A 21,416-nucleotide genomic window follows, 5' to 3' on the forward strand; every position below is an offset into this window, starting at 1 on the left:
CTCGTATCTTCTCTGTGTCTATCCAATGGGTCTTCAGAGCCATCATGAATATAGTAACTCATGCTAGCTAGTATTTGCTATATTGCAATTCAAGTTTCATAGCTTCCATAGTTTCCACTCAGCTAATGAAATTCATAACTTTTAAATTCTGATTATTCTTTGTATATGTACACGTGAATCTGTACATATGTATGTTTACATGTAATATCTTTTCAGATTGTGTTAAGGCTTCATTTTCATGTTTCCAAAGGACTCATCCTAGACTTTTTACTTACTAAAATATTTATGCAAAAATATGAAAGAAAGTAAAATTACCTACTCTACTTTAAGTAATAATTGCTGTAATGGACCCTGAAAGGCATTTATTTGTGTGTGCATGTTTCTATGCTTGTGTGTGTGTGTGTGTGTGTGTGTGTGTGTGTGTGTGTATACATCTGCCTATCTGTCTTTTTTTCCCACACAGCAAGCATCACTTCATTTTTACTCTACTAAATTGCAGCAATTTTCATAATCTAAATACCTAGCCTGTATTTTCAATTAAATTCAGGGTTTCATAACAACCTCCTTTGCCCTGCCCACCACTAACCAGCCATTTCATGTTTCTTCCCCCAGCACCAGGTGAAACAGATTATGTAGCTACCACTACCAAAGAACCTCTCAGGCCAGAGGAGCCAAGGACAGAAAGTGGTAAAATTTTCCAACCTATAATTCACTTCTTCTACTATGTAAACTCTGATACTTGATTGAACAGATTTGAAGGGCTACACTTCCAATCCACCTATCAATCCACCCACTTCTCAGCCCGCCCCTTACTGGGGATCAGTCTAGGGATTCACATGTTTCTGTATGTGCTTTAGCAATGAGCCACACACATCAGCAGCTCTAAGACAATTGTGTTCTTAGAATTAATGTGATAGTCGATACTCCTTGAAACAAAAAGTCTGTGTTTGTTAGTATCTGAAGATCAAAGCATAATCACATTTGAAAGTCGGTTGTTGATAAAATATGAATATTAGAGATTTAATACTATGAAAAAAATGACTTTCCTCCTTTTTGTCTTGTCTACAAAAACATTGTCTTGTCTATAATATTATGGCATAAATTCTTGAGAATGAGATTGCAGGTACTCAAGAAACACTTGTGGAGCTGAACATCTTACCATTTTAAACTCATTCTCCTTTGTTTTGATACAGTTGTGGAGTCTCTTACCCATGTGTCTGAGCTTCCTGAGACCATGCTAGGTAACGACATCCTCAGCAGCGCCCTCTGTGTTCTTTGTCTTCATTGCGCCCTCAATCAAGAGTCTCACCACCGCCCTCATTGTGAATTCATGTGGCACTTGCTTTCTCTGTCACTGAATTGTCTTCCTAGTTGTTCCTGTTCATAATCATTGTCCAAAACTGTCTTTTCATGTAGCATCATCATCTTGGTCTCCTACTGTTCTTATGTCAGCCAAACTGTGGAATATAAAATATAACATTTTCCCCAGTATTTCAGTCACTGCCAGCTCAGCACTTTCTGGCTGAGGCTTATGATCTATTTATATTTTCTGACCTAGAGATGTACTTCCCATTAACAGTCTTTCCATCATGTTGACTTAACATGTTTGGTTCTCCATTATCTGTCATCCAAGTGAAAGTCTATACTTCTTAACTGGTTTGTGCTATAATTTTAAAGTTACCTTTTCCCCTTCATAGTTCTTATTGAATATATCATTCAAGCACTGTTAAAGAGGTGGAGATTTTTGAAGTAATGATATTGCTTATCTCAAAAGTATTTTACAATCTGACATCTATCTTTTTTAAATAGAATGAGTTATAAAGAAGTATGGGAGTGCTGATTTCCTGAAATTTATCCATTTTCTTTTCTTTTTTTTCTTTTGACATCTGTTTGTTACCATCCTGTTGTCTGTAATCTGAGTTTGTCAAGCACTATAGTAACCCCAGTATAATTTCCTTCAATTACCATAGAAACATCACCTCTGCCTTCCCAAACTATAATCCTACTCAGACCAGATATGCCTCAGACTGAACCTGGTAAATACACTATTTTGCATTTCATATATGAGGTGAGTGTTTGTAAAATAACATGACCTGTCCATTTCGAAGCCTTGGCCATCATTCATCTCAGCCTTCGATGGGTGAGCCTGCTTTTCTGACATAACATCTCTCTGTCTGTCATCAGTAATCTCTCTCTCAAATGGCAATGTGTAAATCTTTAACATAATGTTGAAAATTACCTCTCCGCTACTTTTAGTAGTTTCAGTAGGAATTCATAGTTTTAGTAGCTTTTAGCTCAGGAAATAGAAATATTTAAAAATATTTTCTATTCTATTTAAATATATATATATATATACACACATATATATGTGTATGTATATATTTGAATTACTTTGTTGTCTTGACCATCTTTAGAACTGTAAAGTATTTTGAGATATCTCACTCATGTTTGAAATCATACAATACTGACAGAACCAGATTTTGTTGGATAATCCACATAAAGGGGTATTGACCAATTCTCTTGTCTTTATTCGGAGGCCTCACAACTGCTCACTCCTTCTTTCAATAATCCAGTGTCTCCCTATATCCTTCCCCTGGTATTAGGAAAACTGGTATCAAACTATTAGTCATAAAGTTTTCCTTGATGCTAGAGTTTGATCTGAATGAAAGCAAATCACCTTCATGGATAATAAAATTTCTGCAGTACCTACAGCTTCCCATGGAGTAGGAGTTAACCGTGAATAGGCCCAAGCTTATGTTTGGTTGTCATTGAACTATTTTTAAGCCAGGCATGGAGTTCATGTCTATAACCCCAGCAATCTATGAGGCTGAAACGGGAAGATAGTTATGAGTTTAAGGCCAACCTCAGATACATAATAATACATAATTTGTCTCATACCCTTTTCTCAAAAAATATTTTATATGGTTCTATTTCCGATGGAGGTAGGATATTAATTTACATCACTATATTCTAAAGCATCTATTAAATATATTTCCTAATAAATGGTACAGTTTGACTTCTTACCTGAATTCTTCATTGACTACATAAATGGGGATCTTACATCATTACAACTACCACTGCCAAAAATTCTTTCAATATCCTATTAACATGATATTAAATGTCTAATTCTATATACTACCTGTAATTTTTTTTACTTTTTTTTTTATTTTGTGAGAACAAATGCTTGCCATGTAGCCCAGGCTGGCCCAGAACTCAATATTCTCCTACCTCGAACCCTCAAGTACTGAAATCACAGGTATCTAACCCACGTTTGGCCACCAGTCATCAGATGACATTTGGAATTGCTTCTCAATATATTTTTGTCATCACATGGTCTTTTGTACTCTGGGAAAGCAAATGGCATATCAGTTAGGACCTCAGGAAGAAGGGAGTCTGCACCATGACATCACTAATACATTCAAATAATTAATTTTAGGATTACAACACTTCCTAAGCATTGTGGCAGTTTTGGTAGAGATTGTGTCCATTGGCCCTGATTAGCAACTGATGCTCTAAACCACCAGCTTATTTTAAACTGAAGTAATTTCTTGTGTATATTGGTCTTTATCTCTTTACAGGCTAGAGACGTGCCCTAACACCACCGTGTATCTTCTATGTTCCCATTTATTATCAGGAAGAAGTCAATCAACCCTGCAGATTCACACACCAACTTCCAGTGTCTAGCAACTTGTTCTTGGTGAATGATTCTGAAAGTTCTCAAACTACATAATATTAACACGTTTGTTTTTTCTTCTTAACCGTCCAATGCCAAATAGTTCTTACTTTCAGCAATGTTTTTCTTAAGACATCTAAAACTGCATGGCACTGTGGATACCATTTTGTGCGTTCTGATCTTTGTTTTTCCCACACACATTTTAGTTCCGCTGAAGGCAGTGTTCTCAGAGGCGCAGCCCCAGGCCTGATAATTCCTTTCCATTATTGGGATATACTTTTATTTATATACTTTTATCTTCTCACTGAAAGAAAATAAATATTTTTTATATCAGTTTCTCTAGAACCTTCCTTGGATCCTTGCCAGCGAAAGAACGCTGCTTAGCAGAGAAGCTCTTTGGTGTTCAAGTTTTCTTTACCACTATAACCACTAGAATTGTGCTTTGTGTAATAAGATTATATTTTTTTCCATCTGACTTGCTATTTAAATCATTCTGCTTGAATTTTTATTATAGTAATTTCTCTGTTCAGAAAAGATGTGTTTATAGTTAAAGAATACCCCTGCATATTGATGATAACATGGATTAGTAATGAGATGACAGTTATTGTGTGCTTCATTGTCAACCTTTTTAAAAAGTATTCGAAGCAGGTATTTCTAAAACACCAACAGTTCTCTTTTGTAAGTTGAAATTTGAGGTATGTTTAATCTGTTTCTTTTATCCTATAACCATAATCTCCCTCTCCTTTGCAGCTCTCTGAAGATTTTGGACAGCAATTACTGGGTTTATTTATCTTCAGTCACTCAGCAAATACCTTTGAGCTTCTAGAAAGCACAGGAGCTCTGGAAAGGGTCAAGGGCTCCAAATCTGTGAATCTTTGTTTTTCTTTTAGCTCCCAGGCAGACACCCGGTACTCCCCACAAGCTCAAAACAACACCACGCCCAAGAGTCCCACCACAACCGCCAGGTAACTACCAAGTTTATGATTTAACTTCTAAGTCTTAAAGTTACTGAGTTTCAGTTTTTAGCTGTTGTCAAAGAAGTCTTCCTTTCTGGGAAACCTAAACTATTTATCATTACTTCTGGACTTCATCAGAAAGCACATAACTAGGCGAGCTTAATGCAGAAAGCTTTCCTAACCTCTTATTGTTTCAGATGTGGAGGTCCAATAGCGGGTTTCCTTAGAGGAGCTGCTTACCACCTTTTTCCTACAAATTTAGGCTCTTTTCCTGGCCTTTCTGCTGTCCCAGAATGTGCTTCCACTAACCTGAGTCCTGCTTCTAAAAATGACCTAGCCACTAAACAGGGGAGGAATGCTACTGTCGCTGATGGGCTACAAGCGAGAAAAGAAAATGTTAGCATCCAGGTGGTAATTCTTGAATCCTACCAGGAATAGTTTAAATAATTTCAGGATCTCTGCTATTGTTCTAGGTATGACCTCTAATATTTGATTCTGCTTCCTATTCTTTTTAAGAAAACTGATTCAAAGACTATCTATATTTTATATCTCACTAATAATTAAAAATTTGCCCTACTTTGTGTATTATTAATCTGTTCATATTAATTACTAAATTTTATTGTGACAATAATATTTTTGAGATGTAAATATATGGAAATAACTAACAATATGAAGCAAAGCGAAATCTGACCCAAAGAACTTGAGTTTCTAAAGCCTGGGGTCTGGGCACAGTGATCATGTCTGGCCCTTGGAGTCTGTGGCAACTCTCAGCTCTAGTACTTAATATGACCCCAGTCATCAACCCAAGTCAAGCAAGCATATCTAGAAAGAAAAGAAGCCCTATATTAACTTAATTCCTGCCTCCTCTGATATGAAGATTTAAAAAAAAAAAAAAAAACCTCTTTATCCCTTTATCCTGATGCCGTGCACCGTGGCCCCGGTCTGCACTCTGTGCACTAGACCTCAGTTCGCGAACAAGCTTCAGGAAAGGGGCTGGAGGTTGAGAATACACACGCAGAGACAGACCAACCAGCAGACCTTCAGTCACTGGTACCAAAAGCCCATCTTTAATAGCACCATGGAGGCTTAAATACCCTGCAGTCAATGGCCAACAGGTGAAAATCCCATCCTCTGATCCTCTAAGTTAGGCACAGCTTCTAGTAACTTCAATTAGAAGGTTCTAGCAGAAAAGAGCAGCTGAAGGCCAGGACTCATTAGTCCCAACATCTCCCCCATAAATTTTTTATAAAACAGAAGACCCTCCTGTCTTAGGTCATCCTGATGATGTCAAATGTTGTGTGATTTCTTGGACTTCATTTTCCAACAACAAGGAATTTTCATTGGATTTCTACCTGATCTATTTTAAAACTTATATTATTCACTTTTCTGACTGACTCTATCGCTGCTACCTTGTTCTTTATTACAGCTTATTCCCCATCAGGACTGATGTGTTAGCATGGCTAAGAAACAAGGAACCCTAGCGACTCATGATCTGAGTTCTCTCTTTCAGTTCCTAGGGGATCTCAGCACACTATTTCCAAACCAAAAATGCCACCAAGTCCTGAAGTGACAGACACTAAATCTGGTAAGTATCTTATTTTGCATTTAAGCTAACCCTGCTTTCCCACGCACAGGCACTGAAAGAGCTGAGTTCAATTGGCTAATTCTATCATGCGCTCTGGTGGTTTTTATTTTCACAGGTGTCTCAAGAATTCTAATCGCACATGTAGTAAGGCTATTATTACAGTGGAATGGAGAGAATTATGCCAAGAACAGAATGTTTTTCCTAGAACCAACATTTGTTGTTTGCTTTACTGTCAGTGGGTTTTGGTAGGGTTGCCGGAGCATTTGAATATTTTATAGGTAGAGGGGAAGGAACTCACGGAAAGAGAAATATGTACTATTGATGAAGATGTAAGAGAGAATGGTGGTGTGTATCTCAGTAATGGAGAATTTGGCTGACACGCCTATGGCTCTAGGTTCAGTACCTAGCACTAAAAAGAAAAGTTACAGACACAGTGCTTGGGAGCTGGACCCAAAGGGATAAGGAACACAAAGTCAGCCCCAACTACACAGCGAGTTGAGACCCGCCTGGACTACATGGAACCCTGTGTCAAAACCCCCCAAAACAACCTACGATAGGCATTAATAACAGATGCTAACATGCCTTAAAAGAGATGGAAGGAGGTGGTCCAGTAAGCAGCACAAGGATAGCCTAGGCAGTGTCATCCAAAGGGTGGGAGTCCTGGCCCCTCTCATGCTAATTGTAAAGCCATGAAGCTAGAACAGAGAAACAGGGAGTCTTGAGGTGAAAAGCCCACAGTGTCTATGTGTTTTACATTTCTAAGATGGGTGATGTGGTTGCAGCCCGTGGGCAGGGTAAACCTTACAGACCTTATTCTGTCAGCTTTCTCAAACGGTAGTGTTTTGATGTCTAACGAACTCTAGTGAAGCATCCGTGTGTACACATTTTACACTTTTCCCCATATGACATTACCTTGATAGTTACATTTTCCCTAGAGAGACCAAGTTTACCTAAAAATATGGCTCACATAACTGATTAGATAGATGGTATTAATGATTAATTGGTTAATGTAATTATCTATAGTAATGATATACTAAAGGAAATATAAGGAAATCAAAATTGCCATCGCAAAGAAATCATCACCAACATTTATGTTTATGAGATTCCCTCAGCATGCAGGACAGGCTTTAGGGATTCTAATCTCATTTAATACACTGATAAAAGCCACAAAGAGGGGAATTGTGACTTGAGCTGCAGGGTATCAGGTAGGAACACGATTCCTAGGCCTTTCCTGGGAGTCACGTCTCTGCTGTCCCTTCCCTGACTTCACCTGCTTTAGCGAGTCTGTTCCGCAGTTTATTAAATCACCACTACACAATGAGAAGGAAAGTGCCTGCCTTAGCAGCTGGAATCCACATCAGCTGCTTCTAAAGGCTTCAGCTCACTGAAGCAGCAGCGACTAATGTGTTTACAGTACGGTGGGTTTGTTAGGAGCACATCTTCCCCTTACTGTCTTAATCCCAGCTCTCCCTTGTCAAGCCTAGTCTGGGATTAATGTGCATTTATTGCAGTCTTAGCATCTCCATGGTCTGTGTAGAGCAAAATCCCAGTGCCTCCTCCTTCAGCCTCCAAGTAAATGTTGAGTTTGATTTAAAGTTGGAAATGTATTTCCCAAAACACCAAGTGGAAAAGGAGGAAAGTTTGATATTGGGGTGGATTTTCTTCACCTTTGTGAACTACTGATTCTTTCCTATAGTATATAAATAAGTAAAAGCATTAGACATTCAAATTCCTCTGGATTTTTTCCCTTTAAACTCATGAATCTTCTAATCAGGCTGACCTGGAACTCATAGAAGTCTTCTAGCTTCTTCTGCCTCACACATGATGGGATTAAAGGCATGGGTCACCATGCCTAGCTTAAGTTTTTATTTAATTATTCAGTGTACCAAATTCCACAGCTGTAATTGAGTCAGTACTAGCCTGAAGTAAGAACAGATGTAACATGTGAGTTAAACCAGCCCTCTCTCCCCAGTTAAAACAGGGATGTCCATTCTAGACAACCTATCTTAAATTGTGCTTAGCTGCCTCAAAGTGTGAAGGTTTCTTCATCATCCTCCTGCCTGAATCCTAATTTTTAAGCTTCCAATAAGATACAAGACAAATCACATTGCCTACCACAGAGACACTGGTGTTTTGCAAATCCTCAGTGTGGGAGGAACTCTTTGCTTTAGAGAGTATGCCTAGGCGGGGCCTCCTTATATAAGGCCCTGAGATCAAGAAGAATCCTGCAAAGTTTTGGATTAGAGATCTGATATGATCAAAAGGATGTCATTCTGGTATTTTCCCCAGTAAGATAGTCAGTGCCCAACATGCTCCATTTAGTGAACATAGAAGACAGCATTCAAACTCGACAGCGTGTCACCAACTAATGTGAGCTGATCTATTATTTAGCTGAACTTATCGGTATTCTCATATGTCGGGCATGCATAATACCCAGTGCACAAGAAGCCATTCCACTGAAGATGGCAGAAGTTGGCATTAGTGTGTTTGTCCAGCATTTATTCTGTACTGACCACAGTCATGAATTTCACATGTCTAATGGCCAGCCACTAGTGCTTTTTGCCTTTTCTTTCCACAGTAAGTTTTGAATGTCACTTACAATAAAATTTGTCTCCTTCAAAGGTGCTTGAGATTTTGTCTTTTGTTATAGTGAGCCTGTGAACCTTTCATTCACTCCCCTAGCATAACGTGTTGTCTATTGCTGTCTGAATCATAGTGAGCATCAAACGGCAGCTACCAGCTCATCTCAAACACTTTTCTTTTTGAAAGTTTTGAAAACAACCTAAGGGAAGCCCACCTCCCTGTGTCTAGATTATCCTTTTCCTCTTCTCTTTTTTTCTCTTCTTTTCTGAAGGAGAATTCAACACGAACTATGACCAGCTTTCTCTCTGTTCACTGTTACCACACTCTCCTCAGGAAGTCATAGCTCCTGTTTTGAAAGAATGGTCATTTCTTCTAAAACGTGGCTCTTTAGCTTTTGCATCCTTCATGTTTTAGGGATTTTTACATATGAGGATTATGTTCACTCTGATACTATGCAGTGTTTTATAATTTTTTCTTTCAGTTCCAACAGATGAACAACTTTCCCATAAAACAGACCCTGAAAGCTCTCATAGTGCAACTGGTAAAAACATTTGATTTTCCTAGTTATAAAGTATATTTATATTTTCAAAGTCCTGATATATATACATATATATGTTGTGATGAAGAAAAGTATAGTTATGAAATATATGTTTTCTTGGAGGAAGTTCAATTATATAATCCTGTTAAAAGTTTTTTCCTGGTTAAATAGATAAAAACTTACATAATAGCTTCATTTGCTTTGGAAATGTTTTACTGAAGAAGAGATCATGCTGAAACTATACAACTTACTTAATAGCTGAGATAACCTTATGGGTTTATGGGTTTTAGGCAAGAAAAAAACAAATAGGTTGCCTGCTCATTCATGTTTCCCTCAAAATGATGGTTGGTGAATGAAATAAAGATTTATTTAACTAATTTCCTTGCATAGAATCTAGTAGAGCTTTCTTATATTTATTATGGTTCTTAAAGTATAGTCAAGTTTATAAATAACTGTATCTAGAAAAGAAATAATTTGACTTTGTTATAGTATTTTTATAATGTTTCTTTGGTTTACTTTTGGCATAGTCCTGCCTCCTGTCACCTTTAGAGCTGAGCCACCAAAGCCAACAATAGGTAATGCTACTCTCATATTAACCAACCAGCTTGCTTGCTTTCTTTGTTCCCACCAAGATCACAGGCTTTTCTCAAATGTTCGAAGAGTCTCCTCTTCTCAGTTCATTTCATAATGTCATTCTCACTGTGACCAATTTTTCAAGTAAAGACAAGCATGGTTTCAGTGTTGAAAGGTTTTTCTCAGGAGAAGGCCAGGAAGGCTCATTACAGAGCCTTCCTTATCTACCTCATTTATCTCCATGATTCCACTTTCTCTGCTTCCTGTCCAGTTCATATTCCTGCTAGTTTAATGGTTCTCTGTTGCACTGCTGCAACAGACTAGCATATGTCAGCGCTTAGAAGCTGATGCAAGAAAGTCATAATTTGGTCAAAATATGAAAACTACCATTGATTTTCTTGTCTAACTAAGCCAAAACAGATTCAAAATGCTCATCCCAACAGTTTTATAATCCTCCCTGCTTTGGGGGGGAGGGGTGATAGAGAGACGGCTACAACCTGAAGAAGACCAGGAAGGAGTCCTAACCACACTCCATCTTGACCAGGTCTCCTATGCAGTGGGCCAAACAGAATATCCTTTATTGTGCCTCCTGGTAGAAAATGGTTAAGAACCATTATACTAACATTCCATGGCTTTCTCCTGAGAGTCCTGTACACACCAACTTTCTATTTCCTCACTCATGAGATGTTTTCCCTCTTATATTTCAAATGAAGATGTCTCTTGACATACCATTCTAGTTTATTGCTGGCTTTGATTAAAAGTTTACCAACTTAGTACTTTTCTTTTGCAGCACCCTTAGAGACACGGGACATTTCTACCACACCTATAATTACACCACGACCTAGTCAAGAGGAGCTACAAACCACCTGGGGTAACATTATTTTTCTCCACAAGGGACTTATTGCTTAAAGAGTGCCCCTAGAGTTACATGCTCTTTTATTTACCTTTCCTATTGCATAGCTCTATGTACGAATGTTTACAAGCATCTTGGTAGTCAAGTTCCAAGTATAGTCAGCTCTCCTGAATCAAAACCTTTTGAAAAATTGTATTGAAAGTGATAAAGTGTTTTTCTTCCCATTGTCCCTCAAATGGTATCACAAAGCAACTATTTCCACGGCATTTTCTTCTGTTTATACTACAAGTGATCTAGAGAGAATTTATAATAGGGTCCCCGCAGAGCTTATAGGCTGCCCGCTGAAGACGGTGGATCAGACAAGAAAGCGGTACGATCTGGACCTGCTTTTGAGGATTTCAACATGAATATATCCACAGTTGTGGAGACACATTTGCTGAGTCGTGACTGAAAATGATGCAGAACTTCCCCAAATCATGCTCATTGGCTCCTCAGTCCTCCCCTTCTTGCACCCTGCAGACTCCTTTCATTCAGCAGTCCTGTCCTTGCTTTATACCTTTTAAAGTAAATTCACCACTCTGTGTCTGTGTCTGTGTCTGTGTGTTTAGTGTGTATGTGTATGTGTGTGTGTGTGTACATGAGAGAGAGAGAGAGAGACAGAGTTGAAGAAGCTGACTATATTTTAAATGAAGTCCATCTGAAAGAAGAAAACTTAAATGGAATGAGCAAATAGACCCCGACAATTACCACTGAATATACATCATCTCACTTCCACTTCCCTTTAAAATACGCTTCTTCATTTACTGAAGAAAAAGCCACTACCTGCCAACTATCACAAATCTCTTTCCCAAAAATTGAATCAGGAGAATAAACGGGACAGCAAGAAAAAAGAGGGTATTATGACTGCCATCAGCTATTTCCTTGATTTTTAAGGTGGCAGAGCAAACAATATAATATGCTTTTTCATTATGATGTAATAAGTTCAGGATAATATGAGGAGATTTTACCAAGACAAACATGTCTGAATGTCAGTAAACATAATTTTTAGTTTGACATATAGAAAATAAAAGGATAGTTCTTCTATGATTGAAATAAACATTTTTTTCATGTGACCTATTTATTTTCTGCATATAATTTGTGGAATGGGAAAAAGACAAAAAGACAGATACACCGACATTTAAGGTATTTTCAAACTTTGGCTGCACCCAAGGATAGCAACCTCATCAAACAGCTATCTTGGGCCTTTAGCTCAGTGGCAGGGCACTTGCCTAATGTATATGATGCCTTGGGTTCAATCTCTAGTGTAGGAAACCACATCAAAGCAAAATGATCCTGTTCTAAAGCTGCTTCGGCAGTCCTATAATACTTACTAAATAACAGGACAACAAAGATAACAAGTCATCCACACCCGCATTCCCTTGAAGTTACTACAAAAGCGGTGGCGAATAGCTGGAGGTGTTAGTTTTTGCTTTGCTCTTTGTTGTGTTCATGGTGATGGTTAAAAACAAGGCATCCTGCTATGTTTTTCCCTAGAAGAAACAGACCATTCTACCCAGGCGATCTTCACAACTAAGATCCCACGGACGACTGAATGGGCAAGGACAACTCAGGGTAATGCTGTTTCTCACCCTTGGAGAGAAATTTCCCCTTATCTTCCTTTAACCAAGAAAGAAAGTTTGCTTTCAGATGGGGTTTCCTCACCACAGTGAACTACTTGACTGTTTTTATATTAAAGATGAAGGACCTCAGGCAAACTGAATTCCACTTGTATATACAGCTTCTTTGGTTGGTGCCTCGAATGTCTTGTTGGCTGCAGGCTGCTGATAACTAATCTCAAAAGTCTCTAGGTTTTCCGTTTGCTGAACCTTCATGAGCCTGACTTTCATCTCCATCTTCCTACTTCCCTTTCCTCTCCCCTCTTCTTCCTTTTTCTCCTCTCATCTCCAAAACTGGAATAAAACCCAATGATATTATGAGCTGAGAAAAGCTTTTAATGAGAAAAGTCATTTTTTAAGTATTGAGAGTGGTTAGACATTTAGCAACGTGTTGCCTGTAATGCCCTGTCTCCGGGGAAAAGAACTCACCTGCATATGTAATCTTCGTATTCTCAGAAGTCTTTTCCATTACAGCTTCTATCCTCACTGGGTTATAAACATTTGCTGGAAAAAAAAAAAAAAAACATTTGCTGGTTTCTAATGCTGTAGTGTTATCATTGCTGCTGTTTGGATGATCCTTTCTGCTCATTTGTATTAAATGGTAGAAAGCCAAAGCAAATAAAACAAAAGCAAACTTTAGAAGGAATTGGAAGACCGATAACTTTATCCTGTTCATTAGCAATTCTAATTTGAGGGAGTACATGGATGGATGAAGTCAGAAATCAACAAGAGCCTAGTAAGGTGACTCATGATTGTAATCCCAACCTTTGGGAGTCAGGACAGGAGGATCATGAGTTTCAGGCCAGCCTGAGAAAAATTTTAAAAGGTAAAATACAATAGGAGGAAAGGAGGGAGGGAGGGAGGGAGGGAGGGAGGGAGGGAGGGAGGGAGGGAGGGAGGGAGGGAGGGAGGGAGGAAGGGAGAGAGGGAGGGAGGGAGGGAGGAAGGAAAGAAAGAATGGTAATAAGTAACAGCAGGAAAATGATAGCAACAGCATCAATGTAGTTTTAGGTGGGCCCTTTGTCGTCAGCATGAGGGCCTGAGCAAGCATGAGGCGAGTGTGGTACAACACTTAGTCTCTAGCTCTAAGCTTTGCTTATTTATAAGTTTTTTAATTTTAAAATTTCCAATTCAAAGTTTATAAAATTTGTATTTATCAGCTTCTTATTTGTGTTCAAATATGCAGAGAAATAAGAAGCACCAAGGCAGCCTTCTCCTGCCCTGTGTGCCAGCTTTACTCCTTGACGACACGCCAGCAGTTATGATGGCCACAGCCCTCCCTGGATTTTGTATTTTTTTTCTCTGTTTGCAAATAACTTTAATGTCTTGAATGACAGCATCATCTTCATGCTCAAGCAAAGCAGCTCTTCAACAAAATATATAAATATTTATAATAAGAAGAACATATAAAGATGTTCTTTCAACTCTGCTTTTGTATCTCTAAGTGAGAAAAAAATTCTACTTTTGGAGACTTCCTGGATTCTTGTCAATGGTTAAAAAAAATGACGGATCTGACAGGTTTGCTTTTTTATGGGAATGCCAACATTGGGTTAAAGATTTTTTTTAATTCCTACCAAAACAATTTTACTAGATAGGAATTTTATAGTTATATGGAGTCACATAAAGCCTCTTTGATCTGAATTGTCTTAGTACAACTGTATAATGTACTATAATTTTTTTTTCTCGTGTCCAGAGAATTCTTAGTTTGGGGATCTTCTCTGCCATCCTAGGATTTATGTTTTTCTGATTTTGTATGAAATCTTTTCTTTAGGCTCAGCAGTCATGAGATATCAAATAATAACTAGGAAGGAGCCCTTCTTCAGGAGAAAAGGGGCACCCACAAACCCATGCCTTTCAATAACCCTGACTAGAAGCAGAGGAAGGGTGCAGCTCAGATGAAGACAGCTGTGTGTTACAGGGCCTTCCTTAAAAGCTGTCCTGAGCTCTGAGACCCTCCATGTCATCTGGGACCCTGGCTTTGTTTAATGCCAATCCCCGTCTAGCACAGGCCAACTGAGAGACTGGAGAAAGAGATAAAATCATTCCTCCTGATCTTGTGCTCTAACTGTATGTGGATCACTGATGCATGAGACTATGCGATCTCAACCACTCAGCAGTGGTACCCCTAGAACCACAGTAGAACCCCACTGCTAGATTCTCCCCCCTACTTTCTCTGTGACGGCCTTGCCCCCACATCTGCTGAGACAGTTCCCACACAAAGCACTGTAACTTATCTTCAATTCTGTGTTCTATTTTTCTTTCTACAAGTATTTATTTTGGATGAACATGGGCCCCATGAGAGGGCATTTGTGGCTGTGCCATGGCATGTGTATGGCGGTCAGAGGACAACTTAATGGATTTAGTCATCTCCTCCCACCACACGGATTCTGGGAGTCGAACCGAGCTTGTCAGGCTTGGCAGCAAGCATTTTTACCCACCACATCATCTTTAAGTGCCCAGTGTTTTACTTTCAGTACATGGTAGCAGTGTACCTACCCAAAGGCACGTTAGGGATCCTGATTGCTTAACTTTATCAAAGCTCTTGCTTGCTTCTCCACGTGGAACTCGGCCGAGCATAGTGCTTCGATTATCACTGTGTATTTATTTCAGATGTTGTTGTTATATACTTCATTTTTTAATATTCTTGGAAGGTTTTTTTTAATAGACATGAAGCATCTTTACAGTTTTGTAGTATTGGTCACCCCAAAACATGTGGCAGAATGTTTTTGTGGTTACGTAGTCACAAACTCCTTTGTATTTGTTTTTAGGTCTAAAGTTAGAGCAGGTTTCTCGCGGCCACATGCTATTGGATGATGAGCTGTCCAAATATCTCACGACCTAAAGTTGTATTTTAGTCCATCTCTTTAAGTTCTTCCTAGTAAACCTGGAACACACGGTTTTATGCCCCAGTGTTCAGGTAATGGTGGCCTTGCTGCTGGGCAGCTCTGTGCCCTACTCTGATCTACTTTTCTGCATGAAGTTTGAAAAACCCCATATTTTCTATGATGAAGAAAGTAAGAACCATGATCCCATTAGTTCTCTTCAGCAGAAGCAATCAAATGTTCAGAGGGATCCACACTAAGAACAGAAATGGGCTAAAATGATTGCACTTATGCGGTTCTCAAAGAAAATCAAAGGGAACCATTTACAAATCAGCCTGAGACATGTTTGGCTCTGTGAACACTAATGCTTTATAACAGCAGCTCTTCTGCTCACAACGGTTAATACCCCGGGGATGGCCCCAGTCAGGCCCCTGAGGATTCCAGTCTGCCTGTGTTGTTGGCCTGCTGCGTGGCAAAACCCTGGTCATCAAAACCCTCCCATTGGAAGCGTCTAAGTGAGCGCTACATCATAAGCTGTTTCGCAGGTGTTATTTTTTTAAGCCTGCCAGGCAAGACACTGCTGATTTATGGTTAATAAATATCCACTCAAGATGTGGGCAAAACTATTAAATGAGGTAACATTTGTATAGTTTACAAGAAAAAAATCCTGGCTATAGATAAAGCATTACCAAGAGACTTGTGGCAGGGATCCACGTGCAGTATGCAGTATGCACAGAGCAGCAGGCTGTAGACTCCAGGAGGGGCACCACTTCAATACCTTAGGAAGCAAAAATAGAACTGTATCGTTTCCTAATTTGCCTGCAATGGTATCGACTCAGCGAGGCCTCATTACTTCTCCTTCGTGGGCCGGCCCCACATAACAGGAGGTAGCGTGCTACTTCTAACGTTCCTTGCTCACTTTTCCTCGACAGATGGAACATCAGGTGTCATTTTCTTTCACTCCTCTGTATAACAACCATAGACACCGAAGATTTATTGATTTCAGAGTTCACAAGCAAAGACAATTTGATAGTGGCCACATGTTACTGTTATTTTTCTTAGCAATCTAATTTTTCCTTTTTCATTTTTTAATTTTTAAGATTGCTTTCTTTGAAAAAGTAATGCTCCAGTACAGTAGTTTCTGATTGAGAAGGGTGGGTGGCTGGACAGATGGATGGCTGGGTAGATGAATGGTTGGGGTAGACGGCTGGCTGGATAGATGGAAGGGTGGACAGATGGCTGGCTGGATAGATGGACAGGTGGATGCGTGGATGGCTGGATAGGTAGATGGCTGGGTAGATGAATGGCTAGGTTATATATTTATCATGTTAAGCAACTATCTGATAAAATTAATACTTTTGGAAAGCATGGACTAAATGCCTGATTCTTAATATTACAAAAGGCCCACCTCATTCTCTGCATACCTTTGCTTTTCAGCCATGAGTATTTTCACATTTTATGTCCCTTTTGCATGAAGTAGGCAATGAATAACTTGGTAATTTCAGCAGAATGTTCTTTCTATCTCTATGTGAAGTGTGCTTTATTGGTCCCTAGGGTAACAAACATCGGTGGGATGGTTTTTGGAGACTAGCTGTTGAGTATAAAGTAAATCTTCCATTTCAGCACCACACAGATTGCACACGACTCCTGTGAGGCCCAGAATACCTGACAGACCTCATGCCAGGCCAGGTAAGAGAGCTTTGTTTTCTCTGATGACCTGCACAGTCAGCAGGCTGGGGGAGCTCCAGAGAAGAGCCAAAGTAGCCAGACTTCCCAAAGATGGAAAAGTCAGGAGAGGAGGGATCCAGGACAATGTACCTTTCAGTTGAAGTCAAGGGAATTCAGAAACCCTAGTCTTTGTGCATAATTGAAGGGGTTAATTCATTGAAGAGATTAAACTTAAAGGTTTTCGTGGATGTTTACATTAGAGGCCTCTGTGAAACTTAACAAATATAAAAATATTTTAATGATGTTTATTCATATGTCTCACACACCTTAAATTTTTCATGACCATTTTCAAATGTTATTTTTTCTTGCCTTAGGAAATAAATGGCCTCATTCTAGTAGGAGAGTGCTTTAGTTCCAAAGAGAATGTTTTCCTTGATACCTTCTTTCATCAAAAGAAGCATTTCTCATCACAAAAGATTAACAGACATGGTTTATTCTGGAGCCAAAATTATGAGTGGCCATGACCTGGGACTATACATTCTGGTCTTCCCAAACCATGTTCCAATGAGGAGGTGGTTTCATGAACTTTTTGTAGTAACAGAGCAAAGAGAGCTATAGATGAGGACATTTTAAAGACAAATTGGTAAAAACATTTGAGAGGCAGAGTACAGGAAGATGGGGAATCTCTCTTATGAGCCTCAGATGATACCTGATAACAACAGTCTCAGCTTTGGATTTGGTGGAAGCTGGCAGTCTTCTTAGCTAACACACTCCTAAGGGTTTATCTGTTAGTTACAGGATGCCCACGAGGTAGGCAAGGAATGGCTATTTGCAGGGCTGTTAGTAGCCCCAATGAATTATAGTTAAGCTCTGGCCCTGCAACATTCCAATCTCTCCACATCAGTGCAGTGCTAATCAAGCAGCCGTTGCTGACACAGGTTCCTTTAAGAATTTTTTACCTACACTTCAAAGGATAAATCTATTTATAAACAACAAAAAGCATAGCTCTGTATTGAGAGACACCTCAGATTTACCAAGTCAGTGAAGTGTCATAACTCTACCCTTCTTAGGATTTAAGGAATGACTAATTTTCAATGTAAGTGATTCTTGTGCTGAGGTGCAGAATCTTAGCACCAGCTAAAGCCTTGCTGGTATTTTCCTGTCCTTTTCTGTTATGGTTCTAAGTATACTTAAGGCGCTAAAGGAGGAAAGTCATTCACAAAGGTGTGGTCTTTGTGCATGTATCTCTAAGTAGGTGAGAGAAAGGAGGCAATGTTTTTATATTCTTTGAATATTATACATGTAATATCCAACTATATATAATATATACAATATGTGTATATATGCATAAATATATATAAATATATGTGCATATATAATATGTAAATGTCTATGTGATATATATTAGATATATACACAAGCGGAAAATTGAGCGAAGTCATCTAAGGGTTCAGGAGTGCTTTCCTTTTTTTTGACACTAACTTAAAGAATAAAAAGGCAGGAAAGCAAGGCCCCATCACTCAACCAGATCTTGTTGACAGCAGAAACACAAAGACAACCAAGTACACAGAGGCAGAGTGCCCAGATGGGAAAGGAACCCAGAGCTGGAATATGAGGAGAAGGTTGTGTGCGACTGGAATGAGTTCCTTTTTTTTCTTGGGAACTGGCTGGTTTGTGCTATTCCAGGGTGTTAGATAATTTGGACAAAAAAAAGGAAAGTAGATTGTGTCTCTCTACAGTAGTCCACCCCAACAGTCCCTTAGTGTGTGGGGGGGGGTGGGGTTAAACTCACACTAACTGTTTCTCTTGGGGAGGGAGAACAGGAAGTTAGCAATATTAAATGTTCATGAGAAAAACATATTAATCTACCTAGAGCTTTTGTTCTCTGCCTGTCTGCTGGGGATCTGATTGACTCCTAGTTCTTCATAGAGAACCATTTTTGGCTATAATCTCTAACTCCTAGAGGTGACTAGGTAGAAAAATCTATTTTTTTTAAAAAAGGATTTTCATGTGTCTTTGTGCTTCAAATGTCAAAGAGTGCTTAATATGTGACTGATTAAACATTTCTGTAAAATAAATAGTAATGGTTGGCAATGGCTGAGTGCTTATGATGTGACCTGTGAGTTATGTTTATGGAAACTGAGGTGCTAAGGGGAACCAGAAGAGAATGAAAAGACAGGCAATCTAGAAAGAGGTTGACATGGCAGTATCATGGCTCAGTGTTCAACAGCGGATGTATACAAGAACTGTTGTAATTAGACAGTTCCTAGAGACTTCTACAAAGAGACCACCAATTCATGAGTTATGAGTGGTGGCCTTGATGTTAAATTCATTTCAAGTCTCAATTTTTCACTAAACATAATATAATCCTGATCTTCCTTCAGTTCTATTTTGGACTGTGTCTGCTGTCACATACAGGAAGCAAGGAAAAATATCTCCAACTCAGAATTAGAAATTCCCTTGCTACTTAATCTTTTCAAGAACAAATGTCAGAGCTCAGTGAGCACCTCAGTACAGACTCAGATTTTCATCCTTGCCTATGAAAGTTTAGGACTTTCATAAGAGAATGTGTTTTGCATATTCTGGACCATATTTGTATGTGTGTAAGTTGTCCTTACTTTATTGCCTAGTTAAATAATTTTCAGTTTTCTGGGAAGTTTTGTTTTCCTTGATTGCAGACATTTAGTAAGGAAATGTCTAACCTGTTTAATCCTTACTTTGTTATAGTTCTGAACAAAACAACCACAAGACCTGGTAAAACCAAACCCAAAGTGATACCCCATGGAAACGGAGTGGGAACAGGTAATAACCACAGATGCGTTTCTCTTTTGTTGCATCAAAACTAAATGCTGCCCATGGTAGTTTGAAAGAAAATAGCCCTCCAAAGGAGTGGCACTATTAGGAGGTGTAGCCTTGTTGGAGTAGGTGGAGGAAGAATGTGCAAGGAAATCAGGACCCTGAGGTGTGTGCCCACCCGCTGAGACGGTGGGGCTGACCTAATGGGAGCTCACCAGGGCCAGCTGGACTGGGACTGATGCAGCATGTGATCAAACTGGACTCTCTGAATGTGGCGGACAATGAGGGCTGACTGAGAGGCCAAGAACAATGGCACTGGGTTTTGATCCTGCTGCATGTACTGGCTTTGTGGAAGCCTAGTCTGTTTGGATGCTCACCTTCCTGGACCTGGATGGAGGGAGGAGGACCTTGGACTTCCCACAGGGCAGGGAACCCTGACTGCTCTTTGGACTGGAGTGGGAGGGGGAGGGAGAGGGGGGATAGAAATGGGAGGAGGGGAGGAGGTGGAAATTTTTAATAAAAAAAAAATTAAGGAAAAAAAAGAAAATAGCCCTCCAAAGGAGTGACACTATTAGGAGGTGTAGCCTTGTTGGAGTAGGTGTGGTCTTGTTGGAGGAAGTGTGCCACTGTGGAGGCGGGCTTTGAAGTCTTATATATGCTCAAGCCATGCCCTGTGAGACAGAGCACTTCCTGTTGCTTATGGGATCAAGATGCAAGAACTCTCAGCTCCTTCTCCAGCACTATGTCTGCCTGCATGCTGCCTTGCTTCCCACCTTGATGACAATGGGCTAAACCTCAGAACTGTAAGCCACCACAATTAAATGTTTTTCTTTATAAGAGTTGCCATGGTTATGGTGTCTCTTCACAGCAATAGAAACCCTAAGTAACACTGTCCATCTCATATAATTTTGTTGAATTCATATACCAATTTCTTTTGCATAAGTTTTGGAAAATATTCATAAAATTAAAATTTATAGTTTTAACTCATTTCAAAATCAATTTCAAATATTCCTAAAAATGCTGAAAAAGAATTTTCCAACTTTTCTAAACCTAGTCTACTAAGTTACCTACCATATATAGTCTTATTTCTCAAAAATAACTCCAATTAGATATTAGTTACAGAATGAAAATAGAAAAAAAATCATTGTTTTCTTTTTTTTTTCAACACTGCTTCACGTTTTATTTTGTTGTATATTCTTGTAGAACCGGGTTCATTTTTCCAGTTTTGTAGAAAAATAGATGTTCCAGCCACCATTTACTTAACTGTCTAGTATTTAAGACCAATCAATATGTTCCCTGGAAAGATGAAAAAGTCTCATGACTAACTTGTCTTTTAAAAGTTCTTTTTAAGACAAAAGTGTGTGTGTGTGTGTGTGTGTGTGTGTGTGTGTGTTAGAGATGTATGTGTTTATTCCCGAAGTATAGCATTTCCACAGCAGCAGCCAACATGGGGCTTAGTAGCTTCACTTGACCCCTAACTAAAGCTTTGTATAAACCAGTGATTTTACTACAAAAAAAACACTGTCCTTGAAAGAAAGGAGTGGCAGTCAGACATCAATGCAAAACCTGGAATGATTAGGTCATCAACATGGCACTTAGAAATAGTAGCTTATCAAAGAATATTCCACATTTAAGTGGTTCCTCTTCTGTCTCTCCTTTAGTTTCCCCCCAAAGAAAAAAAAATACTTCCTATAAAAATCCCCATTAAATGTAT

The 21,416-nt window shown here is 39.1% G+C and overlaps 1 protein-coding gene across 8 annotated transcripts in view; it reads left to right on the forward strand.

The window, feature by feature from the left end:
- The window catches only part of LOC119825216 (ABI family member 3 binding protein), a 213,737-nt gene that overhangs the window by 162,209 nt on the left and 30,112 nt on the right, over positions 1-21,416 (forward strand). For 5 of the 8 annotated variants that reach the window (XM_038345949.1, XM_038345951.1, XM_038345952.1 and 2 more), the window contains 8 exons: positions 4,564-4,638; positions 6,140-6,214; positions 9,279-9,338; positions 9,863-9,910; positions 10,699-10,779; positions 12,295-12,372; positions 16,862-16,927; positions 19,634-19,708. In XM_038345949.1, the coding sequence (XP_038201877.1) occupies positions 4,564-4,638; positions 6,140-6,214; positions 9,279-9,338; positions 9,863-9,910; positions 10,699-10,779; positions 12,295-12,372; positions 16,862-16,927; positions 19,634-19,708 (558 nt within the window). Of the gene's footprint in view, positions 1-612; positions 688-1,193; positions 1,242-1,970; positions 2,037-4,563; positions 4,639-6,139; positions 6,215-9,278; positions 9,339-9,862; positions 9,911-10,698; positions 10,780-12,294; positions 12,373-16,861; positions 16,928-19,633; positions 19,709-21,416 lie in introns of all 8 variants that reach the window. The other 3 variants (XM_038345955.1, XM_038345956.1, XM_038345948.1) reach the window with 2 other exon arrangements.

This window comes from Arvicola amphibius, chromosome 10 (assembly GCF_903992535.2).
Source record: "Arvicola amphibius chromosome 10, mArvAmp1.2, whole genome shotgun sequence".
NCBI classification, from domain to species: Eukaryota; Metazoa; Chordata; class Mammalia; order Rodentia; family Cricetidae; genus Arvicola; species Arvicola amphibius.